The following is a 14,978-nucleotide window of genomic DNA, read 5'->3' as shown; positions in this document are numbered from 1 at the left end:
CCATCTCTCTTATTCATAAGTCTGAGATTGAATCAGTTATACAAAATTTTGGCATCATATTTCACTACAAAATCTGTGTCTGACCATTTATTTCTATCTCTGAAATATAGATTGATTTCATCCCATTAAGGTAAGAGTTGGGAAAACTGTTGGTAAAACACTCATTCTTTCCATTATTACTCCAGTACACTCTGCCCTCTATAAACTTGAAGTCATTCAAAACTATAAAATTGCCTTTCACTTAACTCACACCAAGTCCCACTTATTTATCACCCCGATACTTCCTGATCTCAATTGGCTTCCAGTCAAACAATATTTTGATTTAAAATTCTCATCCTTGTTTTCAAATTCTTCTCTTCTCCCTATCTCTGTCATTAAATCTAGCCTCTCAACTTGCCAAAGGTACCTTCTCATCTAATTCTGCCTTCTTCCTCGATTTCATTATCCCAATAGTGGCGGTTGTACTTCTACATGGCTTGGCCCTATGCTCTAGAATTCCTGCTTCAATCTCTCAATCTTCTACCTCACTTTCCTTTTTAAGACATTCCTTAAAAACAAACTCTTTGACCAAGCAATTGTGAAATTTTATTCTGTTCAAGGTGCTATATAAATCTAACTTGATATTGTTACTCAGATCATTCTGCTAGCTGTTGCATCTCATATATCTCAGTCTGAGTTTCCCAGCAATGTAAGCCCAAGAAAATGGGAAGTGGCCATCACTCTGACATGCAAATCAGTCCATTAGCAGCATTTAAATTTGTGAAGGGAAGGTCATGTTTGGCAAATCTATCCAATTCTTAAAGGTGATTAACAAATGGGTTGCTGAAGGCAATGCATTGATGTGGTCTACATGGACTTTAACAAGGCTTTTGATCAGGTACTTCAAGGTAAACTAGTCAAGAAAGTAAAAGCCCATGGCATCCAAGGCAAAATAATACCATTGACAGGCTGGAAGTAGAGGCTGACGATACAGAAATGTTTTTACCACTGGAAGCCTATTTCCAATGGAGTTCCACACAGCTTGGTGCCTGGACCCTTGCTGTTTGTGGTGTACATTAATGATTTGTACTTAAATATAGGGGATAGGATCAAGAATTTCATAGATGACATAAAATTTGTAGGATAGCCACGAACTAAGCATGATGTTAATGAACTAGTTAGATGGGCAGAGCATTGGTAAGTTGAAAATGTGTTGCTGGTTAAAGCACAGCAGGTCAGGCAGCATCCAAGGAATAGGAAATTCGACGTTTCGGGCATAAGCCCTTCATCAGGAAGGGTTATGCCCGAAACGTCGAATTTCCTATTCCTCGGATGCTGCCTGACCTGCTGTGCTTTAACCAGCAACACATTTTCAACTGTGATCTCCAGCATCTGCAGACCTCATTTTTTACCCAGAGCATTGGTAAGTGGCATTCAACCAGAAAACATGAAGTTATGTGGCTGAGACAGTAACAAGGTAAGTGAATGTACTACAAATGGAAAGCACCAGCAAAGTATTGAAGATTTGTGGGACCTTGGTTTGCAGACACACAGATCCCTGAATGTTGCAGGGAAGCTGCGTAAAGTGGTAAAGGGGGCACACAGGGTACTTGTCTTAATTAGCTGAGGCATTGAACAGAAGAGCAGGTAGTTTAAACGGGATCTATATTAAATGATGGTTAAGCCACAACTGGGTTGTTATATGTAGATCTGGACACCAAATTATAGGAAGAATGTGATTGCACAAGAGAGGGTGCAGAGGAGATTTCCCAGGGCACAATCTGGGCTGGAGCGTCTAAGCAATGGGGAAAAATTGGATAGGCTGGGGTTATTTTCCTTTGGAAGTGATGGAGGAGAGCAACCTGATACAGGTGCATAGGATTACGAGGGATATAGGTGAGGTAGATAAAAAGATACTTTGTTTCCATTATTAGAGGGGTCAATAATGAGGGGTGATAATTTTAGAGAAGAGGTGAAAACTTATGAGGAGAGTTGAGGAGCGATTTTGATCATCCTGAAGGTGGTGGAAGTCTAGAACACACTGCCCAAAAGGGTGGTTGAGCCAGAAATTCTTCTAATTTTGAAGCAGTACTTAGTTATTCGCTTGCGTTACCATCACCTCCAGGGATATGCATGAAAAGCTGGAAGATGGCATTAGAGTAGTCAAAGTATTGTTGAGCAGCACCAATGATGGGCCGAGGGACCTCTTTCTGAGCTCTAACTGTCTCTGAATCTATAACACTCAAAATCCATGCAGGTTAAAATTGCAAAGTAGTGAAAATTGCTTTCACCCAAATTTCCTCAGTACAAAACGTATAATTCCTACATGTCAAAAATTACAAGGATATTCATCCCCTATACCTTCAAAAAGTAAATAAATAAACCTTATATTTCCCTGGCACCTTTCTTGACCTCAGGATATTCTAAAGAGCTCCATAGCTAATTAAGTATAATTGAGTCTAGTCATTGCTATGTACAGGACAAATAACACACAGTTTACACATAGCAATAATCTATGTAATTTATTTTCACAATGTTGGTGATTGTTAAAAATGGTCCCTGACAATGGCGAGAAGTCCATTACTGTTCTTTGGAATAATATCATGGAATCCTTTATATCCACCAGTGCAGGCAGATGGTGCCTCAGTTCACAGGATCCTTAGAGAGGTGATATCTTTGACAGGATAGCAATACCCAATCCTGTAATTTTGTTTTCAAGTTGGTAGAATGGGATCTGAACCCACAATGTTCTGACTAATCAGTGATATTATCGAAACACCACTGACTCTTAATAAGTCTACCTACAAGATGTTTCTTGCAACTTGCTTCTTCACAAGTATAAACTAAAGTTAAAAGAATGTAATGGCAAAGAGAACACCTACATTGCCGCATGCAGTCAGGGTCTGTTAACTTATCACTAGGGCTATAATCAATGTCCATTTTGGGTCAGCCAGAAATCCTATTTGGGTCTAGGAAACAAATGTTGTCAAATCAAACGGTGATCAAGTCTCACACATCACATCATGAACTTTTCATTGGTTAACATATTAAAAACTTTTTTGACTGCTATTGAAAACAATTGAATACATGGATTTAAGATCCTCTCCCATTCGAATTCAGTTTTACAGTTATGGAGTTGGTTTAAGTTGTACTACATCTTCCCCAACTTAACAAATCTCTTACAAAATTATGCCAATGTACATTTATCCTAAAATCTGTATGACAATGTATCTTCTGGATGTTAGCAATAATTATAGAAGCAAGTTATGGTATAATTAACTGGAGTGAAAAATATAAAATAACCGCTAGCTTTACCTGCTCAAAAAATGGTATAATAGTCATAACCAGCTATGGTTAACTAATCATACAAAGATTAGTTAGATCCACACTGCAATTTTGTCAATAATCTTCTTTAACTTTCACTATAAATTCAATACCATACACTCAATGGTACATTCCACTGGCTGACTTGCGTGAATGATCATCATAATTCACTTGCTGTTGTCCTATTCTGAGCTATTCTGTCCTATTTTTCATGCTTGTTAAAAGCTTCTCATAATGCTTCAACACCTTTTCCTTTGCTTCTTCCCCTTGTTAAGTTTCACAACATTAACATCCACAGTTAGCTTTCTTCACAGTTAGCTATTCTAGACCAGCCATGTTGATGTGAATATTTTTACTGTTACCTCTTTAGTTAATATATCAGACAGCTTGTTTCAGTATGAGAAATAATTCATTCTCACCAACTTTCTATTCCTGCCAAGTGCATAAACTCATCTAATCTAATGAACCATCTCTGACTGCAAATGTTATACATGATTGGATTTTAAACTTGGGTCCCATCGTTCAAAGTCTGGTGTTGACTGATAAACAATGCACCAATTTTACATCCTGCATAAACTAACAAAACTCTACAACTGTACTGGAAGCTTCAAATAACATAACAATTTTCAATATATTTGGCTAGTACTTTTAGCAGAATTACGCTTCTGCAAACATTAAAGCAAATTAAATATAGCAATACAGCCAATGAAATAACAGGAGAGCACACAAGTATTTAGAACTTTACGTTACTGCAAGTCTCTGTAAATTTATTTGCAGATACATTCAGTGGCAACTTTGATCCCTGTTAATAAACTGGAAGCCTTATTAATATATGTCCAGCAATAACAAAACAATCCTGTGATATTGGACAGTATCAAATGTAATGTGTTGCTTTCACTTGTAATTTATTTTGCAGATCAGCTGAACGTTATGTTTCTGAACTTATTTTCAAAAGTGGCAATTGAGAATATGCAGTACCTGTGGAGCTACTTTCTGGAACAATTTAATAGTTTTTTTTAAAATGTGTCGACTCCTGTAGGCAAACATTTTCATGCCACCAGGATCTTCCAAGTACCTTGTTTCAGTGAGCATATTTCCCCAGTAAACTTAGAAAATGACCATAGCAGGTTGTTCTCGAATAGCAATTTTGTACAGATAAAAGTATCACATGAATAATATTTTAGATAACAAATGGTCATATCCAGATGCAAATAATACCTTATTGCCTTGGGGTTTCCATGATTAGTAATGCCAAACGTTTCTAATTTGTCCCCTGACTTATGCATTTAGTTAATTGCCTTGAGATAAAAACTTGCACAGAGATAAATATAGAATATTGACCATGATAGGGGGCAGAAACATGATTCTACCAAGGATTAAGTACAGATGCTAAAGATAATTTTTGAACTAAATTCCCCTCATTGGATACAAAATCTTCAGGAAAGCATTTAGAATGGTCACACTTAACTTTGTATCAAGTAGTTTGTTTACATGGCTGCACTTGTGCATTGATAAAATGCATTCATGTTAGCTCAAAAACAAGACTTTCCAAAATACTGAGAAAACTTGAGGTTCAAAAACTCTTTGCACCTCTATGAAAAGATCATGAATGAATAATGAGCAGGTCTAAGAGCGGGCATAAACCAAATGGGTATCGTTCTTATGTTGGAGTCCTCTTACAACACCAGGAACAATATGCACTCTAATTCAAAAACAATATAAAGTAAAAATCACACAACATAAGGTTATGGAATATAGTCTATAACCTGGTGTTGTGTGATTTTCAACATTGTACACCCCAGTACAACACTGGCACCTCCAAATCCTAATATAAAGTAAATATGATTAGTTGAAATGTTTAAAACCATCTTTCAACAAACATGCTAATTTTATTTTACACATGGTTATTTATTTTATTCTAACTTTTTTTTCTTTAATCAGATTATTCCATACTTACTCCCAGAACTCAATGACAGGTGAAGTTGCATTTGGTATAGCTGTATGACTGCAATTGGTGGAATTCAGCTTCTGAAACTCGACACAGTTTTCTTCAAGAAAAATAAAGACAGTCCATTACTAAAACAGTAATTATCAGTTAGTGAAAATTAATGCTTGCATATTAGCACTTTAGAAGTTATTGTAGATAATGCCATCACATAGGGATGACAGTCTTCACACCTTACCTGTGTTCCAGGTATGTCCACAGGTAGCCCAAGGAAGTTCAGTTGTAAAGGAGTTGAACAGGTAAAAAATGGCCCACGCCAAAACAATGATGTAAAACACATTTAAATGTGCCTCAATGACCTGAGTAGCATATCCGATACCTGCAAGCGAACAGCAAGCAATAGTTTTACTGGTTTCTAAAACCTCTGTATCGATGGCAGTGACAGTCAGGCTAAAGGCAGAGCGAGTTACCTTCAAAAAGCGGACAAACTTTCCTCCAGCACGTTATGCCTCCCTCGCTGGTATACTGACCCAGTGCAGTCTCCAGGAAAAACACCGGTATGCCACAGCCGATGAAAAAAATCACATATGGAATAAGGAAGGCCCCTGGAAAGGAACAAGGGCAACAAGCTTAACCACAAGTTTTAAAATTTGTCACCGAGTTACCATTGAAATGCTCCTGGTTTATCTTACGTTCAGACAGAGCAACTTATTTACATGCTCACGGTAGTGAGACACCATACAGAGACTGTACAGTGTTCGGAATTTTATTCCCTGGATTCTGGGCATATTGCTTTGTAAAAAAAAACAAACTCAGCGACTATGCTAACTAAAAGTACTCATTTAAAGCAAATAAGTTCCATATAACAGTACCGCCTCCGTTCTTGTAACACAGGTAAGGGAATCGCCACACGTTTCCTAATCCAATGATCTCCCCAGCCACAGACAAGACAAATTCGATTTTGTTATTCCATTGGCCTCTTTCTGACACTTTCTTGTCGTTGGTGCGAACTAAATTGACATTCGATGCTTCGGTGTCCATCGCATCGTCTGGCTTCCCATTGATTATCGGAATCGCTTTCTCCGCTGTCATTTCGGCCTAGAGGTGGGGGGGGGGAGGAAAAGTTTACAGCGATTACCGCATTGTTTTCAATTCTTCCAATCGCTCGCAGGTTTGGTCTTTGCATGATCAATTAGTATTGAAACTAATTTGCAATCGACTTGGGGGGGGGGGGTGATCATGCAAATAAGCACATTTAGAATCAGGAGCGCCAGCTCTTCATTTGATCAATTCATGAAGATCTCTTTGCAATGCAAATCAATGACATGATCGTGATCAATTACTCACCGGGTAAGGGTTTTGCTGTAAACCCGCCTGTTTGGAATAGTGCAGCTCTCTTTGCTGAAAATAACACTCAGTATACCAGCTCTGAGGGAATTCCCGCCACGGCTTGCTGGGTCTGTGTGAGGGGAATCAGTTCAGATGCACTTGGTACTCTGGTGATGCCCTCTGCTAAACGACTGACTTGAGAAAACAAACGCACTCTTTTCTCAGATGCTGCTGCTGTTTACTGGAGCTGAGCCATGTGCTGCTGACTGAGCCCTCTCGCTTGCCGTACGGAAATGTATCAATTAATGGCGTAATGTTGAGTTACAGGCGGACAGCATTTGTTGCATGGTTTCAGCACACGGTCCGGCGGCCCGTTTGTAATACTGAGCCGGGCAGTTGTAGAGCGGATCAATATCAGACTAACATCTGAATGTAAGGACACGCAGTCAAGGCGGGAGTCCCGTTAGCTGTGAACAGCTTGCAAATGACTGATGTCCTCACACAATCCTCATTGATCCGCAGGGGTGGGCTACTCAAAGGGAGGCAGGGAGAGGGCTGGATTTGAATGTCAGGGTCCAAATAGATAGGAGGTTTGATTTAACTTTTCAAAGTTACAATGATGCCGCACTCTCCAAATCTCAGAGCACAAATATTTATCTGGAAACAACCATTGGAATTGCTTGTGTCCAGATCCGCAAGACAGCCCCTCTCCACTCTCTTAAAATCTGGGTCTGAGCCTTTAAGTTTTTTCCTGTTCACGACCAGCAGCGAAATTGCCATTTTTGTAACCTGTAAGAATCCTGAACACGCAACCCGTCGGACTACAGTGCACGAGTGAGGCGTCAACGACAACTTGTTACATTAGCGGAAAAATAATGTAACATGCATGTTCTCAAATGTTAGATAGCCTATATTTAGCTGAAGTTTCCAAGTAAACAGTTTTCCGATCAATTTCTGATTGGGCAATTAAAGGAGAGGAGACCACCCTCTTGAGAAAATATTTCTCAAATCTAAAATGTAGAGTGACATCTCTCCTGTCACATTCCGGAGAGTCCGACACACACTGATCAAAACAGCATTTTCTTAAGAAAGGTGAAGGCATACATATCAATTCAATTTTAACAGTTGGCACCCAGATATAATCTCCTAATTCTTAGAATCAGAGAGTCATAACAACATGAAAACTGTCCAACCAGTCTGTGCAGGCAATGTTCTCCAACTGAACTAGTCCCATCTGCCTGCGTTCAGCCCATATCCCTCCAAACCTTTCCTGTTCATGACCTTATCCAAATGTCTTTAAAACATTGTAACCCGAACCTGCATCCACACTTACTCTGGCACTAAATTCTACACACAAACCTTTAAAAAAACTTATCCCTCTTGTCCTTTTTAAATTGTTTCTACTCTCACCCTAAAAATATGACCCCCTTCCCCCCCCCACCCCCCGCCTTGGTTTGAACTCTCCCATCCTTGTCATTCACCTTATCCATGCTCGTCATGATATTATAAACCTCATTAAATGCCCACTCAGCCATATATGTTCCAGTGAAAGAAGTCCCAGTCATTCCATTTTTTTTGATATCTCAAACACTTAATTCTCGGCAACATCCTGGTAAAATTTCTGAACCCTCTCCAATTTAATAACAGGGCAACCAGAACTGCACACAGTTCTCCAGAATACACCTTACCAGTGTCCTGTACAACCTCAACATGATGTTCCGACTCCTAAACTCAAAGGTCTGAGCAATGAAAACAAGTGTGCTAAACAACTACTTAACCACCCTGTCTACCTGTGACACAACTGTCAAATATTTATTTACCTGAACCCCTAGGTCTCTGTTCTACAACTCCACCCAGGGCCCTACCATTAACTGTGTAAGTCCTGCCCTTGTTTGTTTTACCAAAATGCAATACTCTCATTTATCCAAATTAAACTCTTTTTGTCACTCCTCAGTCCATTTTCCCAACTGATCAATATCTCTTTGTAATCTTCACTATCTGTTATACCACCAATTTTGGTGTCATCTGAAAACTTTCTAATCATGCCTCCTATATTGTCATCCAAATCATTTATATAAGTGACAAACAAAAGTGGACCGAATACCAATCCCTGTGGAACACCACTGGTCACAGGCCTCCAGTCTGAAAAACAACCTACCACCACAGTCTGTCTCCTACCATCAAGCCAGTTTTCTATCCAATTAGCAAGCTCAACCTGAATCTCATTCCTGAAGAAGGGCTTATGCCCGAAACGTCGAATCTCCTGTTCCTTGGATGATGCCTGACCTGCTGCGCTCTTCCAGCAACACATTTTCAGTTCTGATCTCCAGCATCTGCAGTCCTCACTTTCTTCTCAACCTGAATCTCGTGTGTTCTAACTTTACTAATTAGTTCACCATGTGGAACTTTGTCAAAGGCTTTGCTGAAGTCCAAGTAAACAACGTCTCCTGCTCTGCCCTCAGCAATATATTTGGTTACTTCATTGAAAAACTCAGTCAAGTTTGTGAAACATGATTTTCCTTGGACAAAACCATGCTCACTATCTTGAATCAAACTTTGCCTCTCCAAATTCATGTAAATCCTATCTTTCAGAATCACCTCCAGCAACTTACCCGCTATTGATATCAGACTCACAGGTCTATAGTTTTCAGGCTTCTCCTTTCAGCCTTTCTTAAACAATTGCACAACACTCTCCATCCTCCAGTCCTCTGATATTTCATCCTTGTTTATAGATTATATAAATATTTCTGCTAGGGGCTCGCAACTTCCTCCCTAACTTGCCACAGCATTCTAGGATACACTTGATCAAGATCTAGAGATATATCCATCTTAATGTTTTCCAAGGTTTCCAGCACTTCCTCTTCTGTTTTCAAAACATCAATATTTATTTACCTGAGATCTCTAGCCTCCATTTCTTTCTCAACAGTAAAAGCTGACATGAAATATTCATTTAATATCACCCATCTCATGAAGTCCAACACAATGACAACCTCATCAACCTTTAAATGATCCTACTGTCTCTCCAGTTCCTCTTAAGTATTTGCAGAGACTTTTTGTATTATGTTTAACCTTACCTACCAAGGCTACCTCAAATCCCCAGTTTGCCTTCCTGATTTTCTTCTTAAGAATGCCTCTACACTCTTTATACCCTTCAAGAGATTCAGTTGATCCCAGGTATCTATACCGAATATAAAACTTCAATACCTTTATTCATGCATTGTTCCATAATTTTACCAGCCTTGCCTTTCACTCATGGAAATAAAATGTTATTGAACTCACAGTTATCACATTTTTGAAGGTCTCCTACTTGTCAGTCATCCCTTTACCTGCAAACAGTCTACTCCAATCAACTTTTCAAAGTTCTTGTTTCATTCCCTTAACATATGCCTTACTTGAATTAAGAACTCTATGTTTTATGGAAGACTGATTCTTTTCCCCATCTATTTTAAAACTAATAGTATTATGATCACTAGTCCCAAACTGTTCACCTACTCACACTTTGGTCACTTGCTCTGCCTTATTTCCCAAGAGATGGACTAGTTTTGTTCTTTACTGAAAACAACAAATGCTTGAGATCACAGCAGGGTAATATTTAGAGCCTTGGTGAGTCTTCATCAGAAACATCGTTTAAGGTTAAAGATAATTCAAAAAGATGCGACAAATACATTAAGAGCTTGCTCTCTCTCTATGGATGCTGTCTGATCCACTGTGATCTTGTTGTTTTCAGTACAGATTCCACAATTTGCAGTAAATTGCTCCTACACAGGTTTTGTTCCTTGTCTGGTAGGAACATGTAGTAATTGGTAAAGAACATTTCTTGAACACTTCTAGCAAACTCTTCACCATCCAACCTTTTAACACTATTGCAGTCCCAGTCAATCTTTAGAAAATTAAAATCTCCCATGACATGTTTATTATTCTTACGTATGTTTGAGTACTGTATGTACATTTTCTTCGCAATTTCCCTCTGAAATTGCGGCGGGGAGTGGGGGGGTGCAGGGGAGGGGGTGCTAAAGTCCAATACCATCAAGGTGATCATTCCTTTTTTATTTCTTACTTCAACCAATATGTTTTTCTCTGAATGATCTCTCAGAAATGCCTTCTCTAATTACAGTAGGAATGTTTTCCTAAATTAGAAATACCATTCCCCTTCCTCTCTTGCCTCTCTTTTTATCTTCCTATAATGTCTAAAACCTGAGGGTCTGGTATCTATCTCTCTCAGCCTTGAATATGCTCAATGAATCAATATCCACAGCTCTCTGAGATTGACAGTCCTCTGAATCAAGCATGGGGCACAGAACTGGACACACTATTCCCGTTGAGATTGACCCAGAGGCTTATTATTGTTCACCATATCTTCCTGTCTGATGTATCCTGTTCCCATGGGCAGAATAGTTGAGGGCTAATGAACATTGATTTACGATGATAGACAAAAGAAACAGGGCCTTTCTTTAACCAGGAACTGGTTAGGATTTCAAATCCTTCACTAATGATCTTCCTTCCATTATCAGGTTATGAAATGAGAATGTGAATTGATGACTGCTCAAGGTTTAGCATCATTTCCAATGACTCAAATACTGAATGTCCAAAAGCAACAAGACCAAGATAACATTCAGGCCTAGAATGTTAAGTTTCACATAGCATTTGTGGCTTGCAAATACCAGCAATGACAAACTTCACCAAGGTAAAAACAATGGCTGCAGATGCTGGAAACCAGATTCTGGATTCATTGAAGGGCTTTTGCCCGAAACGTCGATTTCGCTGCAGTTTGGATGGTGCCTGAACTGCTGTGCTCTTCCAGCACCACTAATCCAGAAACTTCACCAAGAGCAACTCTGACCATGAATTCCCTGACAGTCAATGGCGTTACCACTGCTGAATCTTGGCAAGTTACCATTGTTTACAAAGTGATTAGGACCAGCAATATAAATACTATAATCTCAAGAGTAGTTCAGAGGCTCAGAATCCAGAAGCAAGAGATTCACCTCCTTTCTTCCCACTGCCAATCCACAATGAAACGGCACCAGTTAGGAATTTGGCGGAATGCCCTTCACTTGTTTGGATCCATGCACATTCAACAACACTTGACGCTTGACACCATATGAGGCAAAGCAGTTCACTTCGTTGGCGCTGCCTTCAATATTACACTCCCTCCTCTACCAATGTATAATGGCATACTTGTGTATCATCAATAAGATGCACTGTAGGAATTTGCTAAGTCTCCTTCAACAGCACTTTCCAAACCCACAAATTCTATCACCTAGAAGGATAAGAACAGCACACGGATGTGAACACGACCACCTCCAAATTCCCCTGTCACATGCCATCCTGTCTTGGAACTGCTTCACTGTTTCTTTACTGTTGATGGAATAAAATTCTAGAATTCTCTACTTAAAAGCACTGTGAATGTATTTACCTTGCATGGACTGCAGCAATTGGAGAAGTCAACTCACCACTAGCTTCTCAGGGGAAATTAGGGACAGGTATTACATACTGGCTTCACCAGTAATACCAATCCTATAGCACACTGAAAAAAGAAATACACCTTATGTACTAAGCACAGCAAACATTTCCCCCTAAATTTGTATCATCAGCAAACTTGGATAAATTACACTTGATGGTTTCTTCAAAATCATTAATATAGATTGTAACTAACTATGTTACTGGCACTGGTGTGAGCAGCATTGTACTAGCTACAGCCCATAATTTGACTGATTATTTCCAATTTTCCATTTTCTGTCCTTTAACCAATATTCTGTTATATTAAAATATTAGTGTCAGTCTCAGGAACTGTTATCTTGTGTAGCAACCTGTTCTGTCGTGTCTTATGACGCTGTGCATCATGTGATTACTTTGAACTGGACAAAAAAAAAATGTAGCTTGTTTGTTGTTAACAAAAAAACAAATTGACTTTGGAAAGCAGCGTCATGGAAACTTTTAGACAAAGATGACTTTTTCTCCAACTACCTAACTCTAAGTGTTATGCTCACACTTATGAATTGAAATTAAAAAAAAATTGAGGGCAATTAGGAAGAGTACCAAAATGGTTTCGTAGAAGGGAAATTATGTTTAACTAATTTATTAAATAAGAATAACATTAGCTATAGATAGAGAGGAGCTTGTAGATGGACTGTGCTTTCATTTACCAGAAGTCATTTGCGAAGAAAGCACATCAAAAACGATTCAGAAAATAAAAGCGCATGGTGTAGCGGTTAACATATTAGCATGAAAAGAAGATTACTGGCAGTTTATTTGCAGAAAATAAAGGTTCATGGTGTGAGGATATTAGCATGAAAAGATTATTAGCTGAATGGTAGAAAGCAGAGTGTGTACAAATGAGCCTTTGCCTGATTGTCAGTATATGACAAATGGAGACCTGAGAGGGTCTAAGCTGGGAGCTCAGCTATTTACCAATTATGTCAATGATTAGGATGAAGGGAGAAATAACATGGTAGATAAATTTGCAGATGACTTAAAAAATAGGTAGGAAAGTATTTATGAAGAAGTTATAAGGCATTTACAGATGGATGTGGACGCAGTTGGGTCAGTGACCAAAATCTGGCAGATGGAATCTAGTGTAGGTAAATATGAAGTTGTTCACTTCAGCAGGAAGAAAGCAGAACATTACTTAAATGGAGAATGCCTGTGAAATACAGAGAGGTTTAGGTATTTAATCCATGAGTTGGAAAGGATAATCTCCAGGTAATCAAAAAAGGTTAATGGAATGTTGTCATTTATTGCAAGAGGAATTGAATGCAAAAAGTATAAATGTTATGCTTCAGTTATGTAGGGCATTGTGAGACCACACCTTGAATAATGTGTACAGTTTTGGTCTCCTTATTTAAAGAAAGATGTCAGTGCTTTGGAGGTGGTTTTGAGGAGGTTTATTAGACTAATAACTGGAAATGCTTTTAAGTGGATAAATCCCCAGACCTGATCAGGTGTACCCTAGAACTCTGTGGGAAGCTAGGGAAATGATTCTGGGCCATTGCTAATATATTTGCATCATTGATAGTTACAAGTGATGTGCCGGAAGACTAGAAGTTGGCTAACATTGTGCCACTATTTAAGAAAAGTGGTAAGGAAAAGTGAGGGAACTATAGACTGGTGAGCCTGATGTCAGTGGTGGGCAAGTTGTTGGAGGGAATCCTGAGGGACAGGACTTACATCTATTTGGAAAAGCAATGATTGGTTAGGGACAGTCAGCATGACTTTGTGTGTGGGAAATCATGTCTCATGAAGTTGACTGAAATTTTTGGAGAAGTAGCAAAGAGGATTGATGAGAGTAGAGCGGTGGACATGATCTATGTGGATTTCAGTAAGGCATTCGAAGGTTCCCTATGGGAGTCTGGTTAGCAAGGTTAGATCTCATGGAATACAGGGAGAACTAGTCATTTGGATACAGAACTGGCTCAAAGGTAGAAGGCAGAGGGTGGTGGTGGAGAATTGCTTTTCCGACTGGAGGCCTGTGACTAGTGGAACGCCACAAGGATCAGTATTGGCTTTACTACTTTTCGTCATTTATATAAATGAATTGGATGTGAACATAGAAGATATAGTTAGAAGGTTTGCAGATGACACCAAAATTGAAGGTGAAGTGGACAGCGAAGAAGGTTACCTCAGAATACAACGGGATCTTGATCAGATGAGGAGTGGGAGATGGAGTTGAATTTAGATAAATGTGAGGTGGTGCATTTTGGAACAGCAAATCATAGCAGGACTTATTCACTTAATGATAAGGTCCTTGGGAGTGTTGCCTAACAGTGAGACATTGGAGTGCACGTTCATAGTTCCTTGAAAGTAGAATCACAGGCAGATAGGATCATGAAGAAGCTGTTTGGTATGCTTTCGTTTATCAGTCAGAGTGTTGAGTGTAGGAGTTGGGAGGTCATGTTGTGGCTGTACAAGATGTTGGTTAGGCCATTTTAGGAATATTGTGTGCAATTCTGGTCTCCTTCCTCCCAGAAAGATGTTGTGAAACTTGTAAGGGTTCTGGAAAGATTTATGAGGATGTTGCCAGGGTTGGAGGATTTGAGCTATAGGGAGAGGCTGAATAGGCTCAGGCTGTTTTCCCTGGAGCGTTGAAGGCTGAGGGCTGACCTTATAGAGGTTTACAAAATTATGAGTGACATAGAACATAGAAAAGTACAGCACAGAACAGGTCCTTTGGCCCACAATGTTGTGCCAAGGTTTAATTCTAATGCAAAACATAATCACTTAACCTACGAACCCTTCAACTCACTGCTATCCATGTGCGTGTCCAGCAGTCGCTTAAATGTCCCTAATGACTCTGCTTCCACCACCACAGCTGGCAATGCACTCCATGCATTCACAACTCTCTGCGTAAAGAACCTACCTCTGATGTCTCCTCTATACCTTTCTCCTAATATCTTAAAACTAT

At 39.3% G+C, this 14,978-nt stretch overlaps 1 protein-coding gene across 3 annotated transcripts in view; it reads right to left on the bottom strand.

The window, feature by feature from the left end:
* The window catches only part of slc6a11b (solute carrier family 6 member 11b), a 180,627-nt gene that overhangs the window by 163,179 nt on the left and 2,470 nt on the right, over nt 1-14,978 (bottom strand). The window contains exons 2-6 of one of the 3 annotated variants that reach the window (XM_060835512.1): nt 11,994-12,104; nt 6,121-6,346; nt 5,719-5,853; nt 5,487-5,627; nt 5,261-5,351 (exon numbers count right to left, since the gene is read on the bottom strand). In XM_060835512.1, the coding sequence (XP_060691495.1) occupies nt 5,261-5,351; nt 5,487-5,627; nt 5,719-5,853; nt 6,121-6,340 (587 nt within the window). In that variant the 5' untranslated portion in view covers nt 6,341-6,346; nt 11,994-12,104. Of the gene's footprint in view, nt 1-5,260; nt 5,352-5,486; nt 5,628-5,718; nt 5,854-6,120; nt 6,347-6,595; nt 7,649-11,993; nt 12,105-14,978 lie in introns of those variants that run through there. The other 2 variants (XM_060835511.1, XM_060835513.1) reach the window with 2 other exon arrangements.

This window comes from Hemiscyllium ocellatum, chromosome 14 (assembly GCF_020745735.1).
Source record: "Hemiscyllium ocellatum isolate sHemOce1 chromosome 14, sHemOce1.pat.X.cur, whole genome shotgun sequence".
NCBI classification, from domain to species: domain Eukaryota; kingdom Metazoa; phylum Chordata; class Chondrichthyes; order Orectolobiformes; family Hemiscylliidae; genus Hemiscyllium; species Hemiscyllium ocellatum.
The sequence above is the reverse complement of the archived record's forward strand: the minus strand, read 5'-3'. Positions and strand labels throughout refer to the sequence as shown.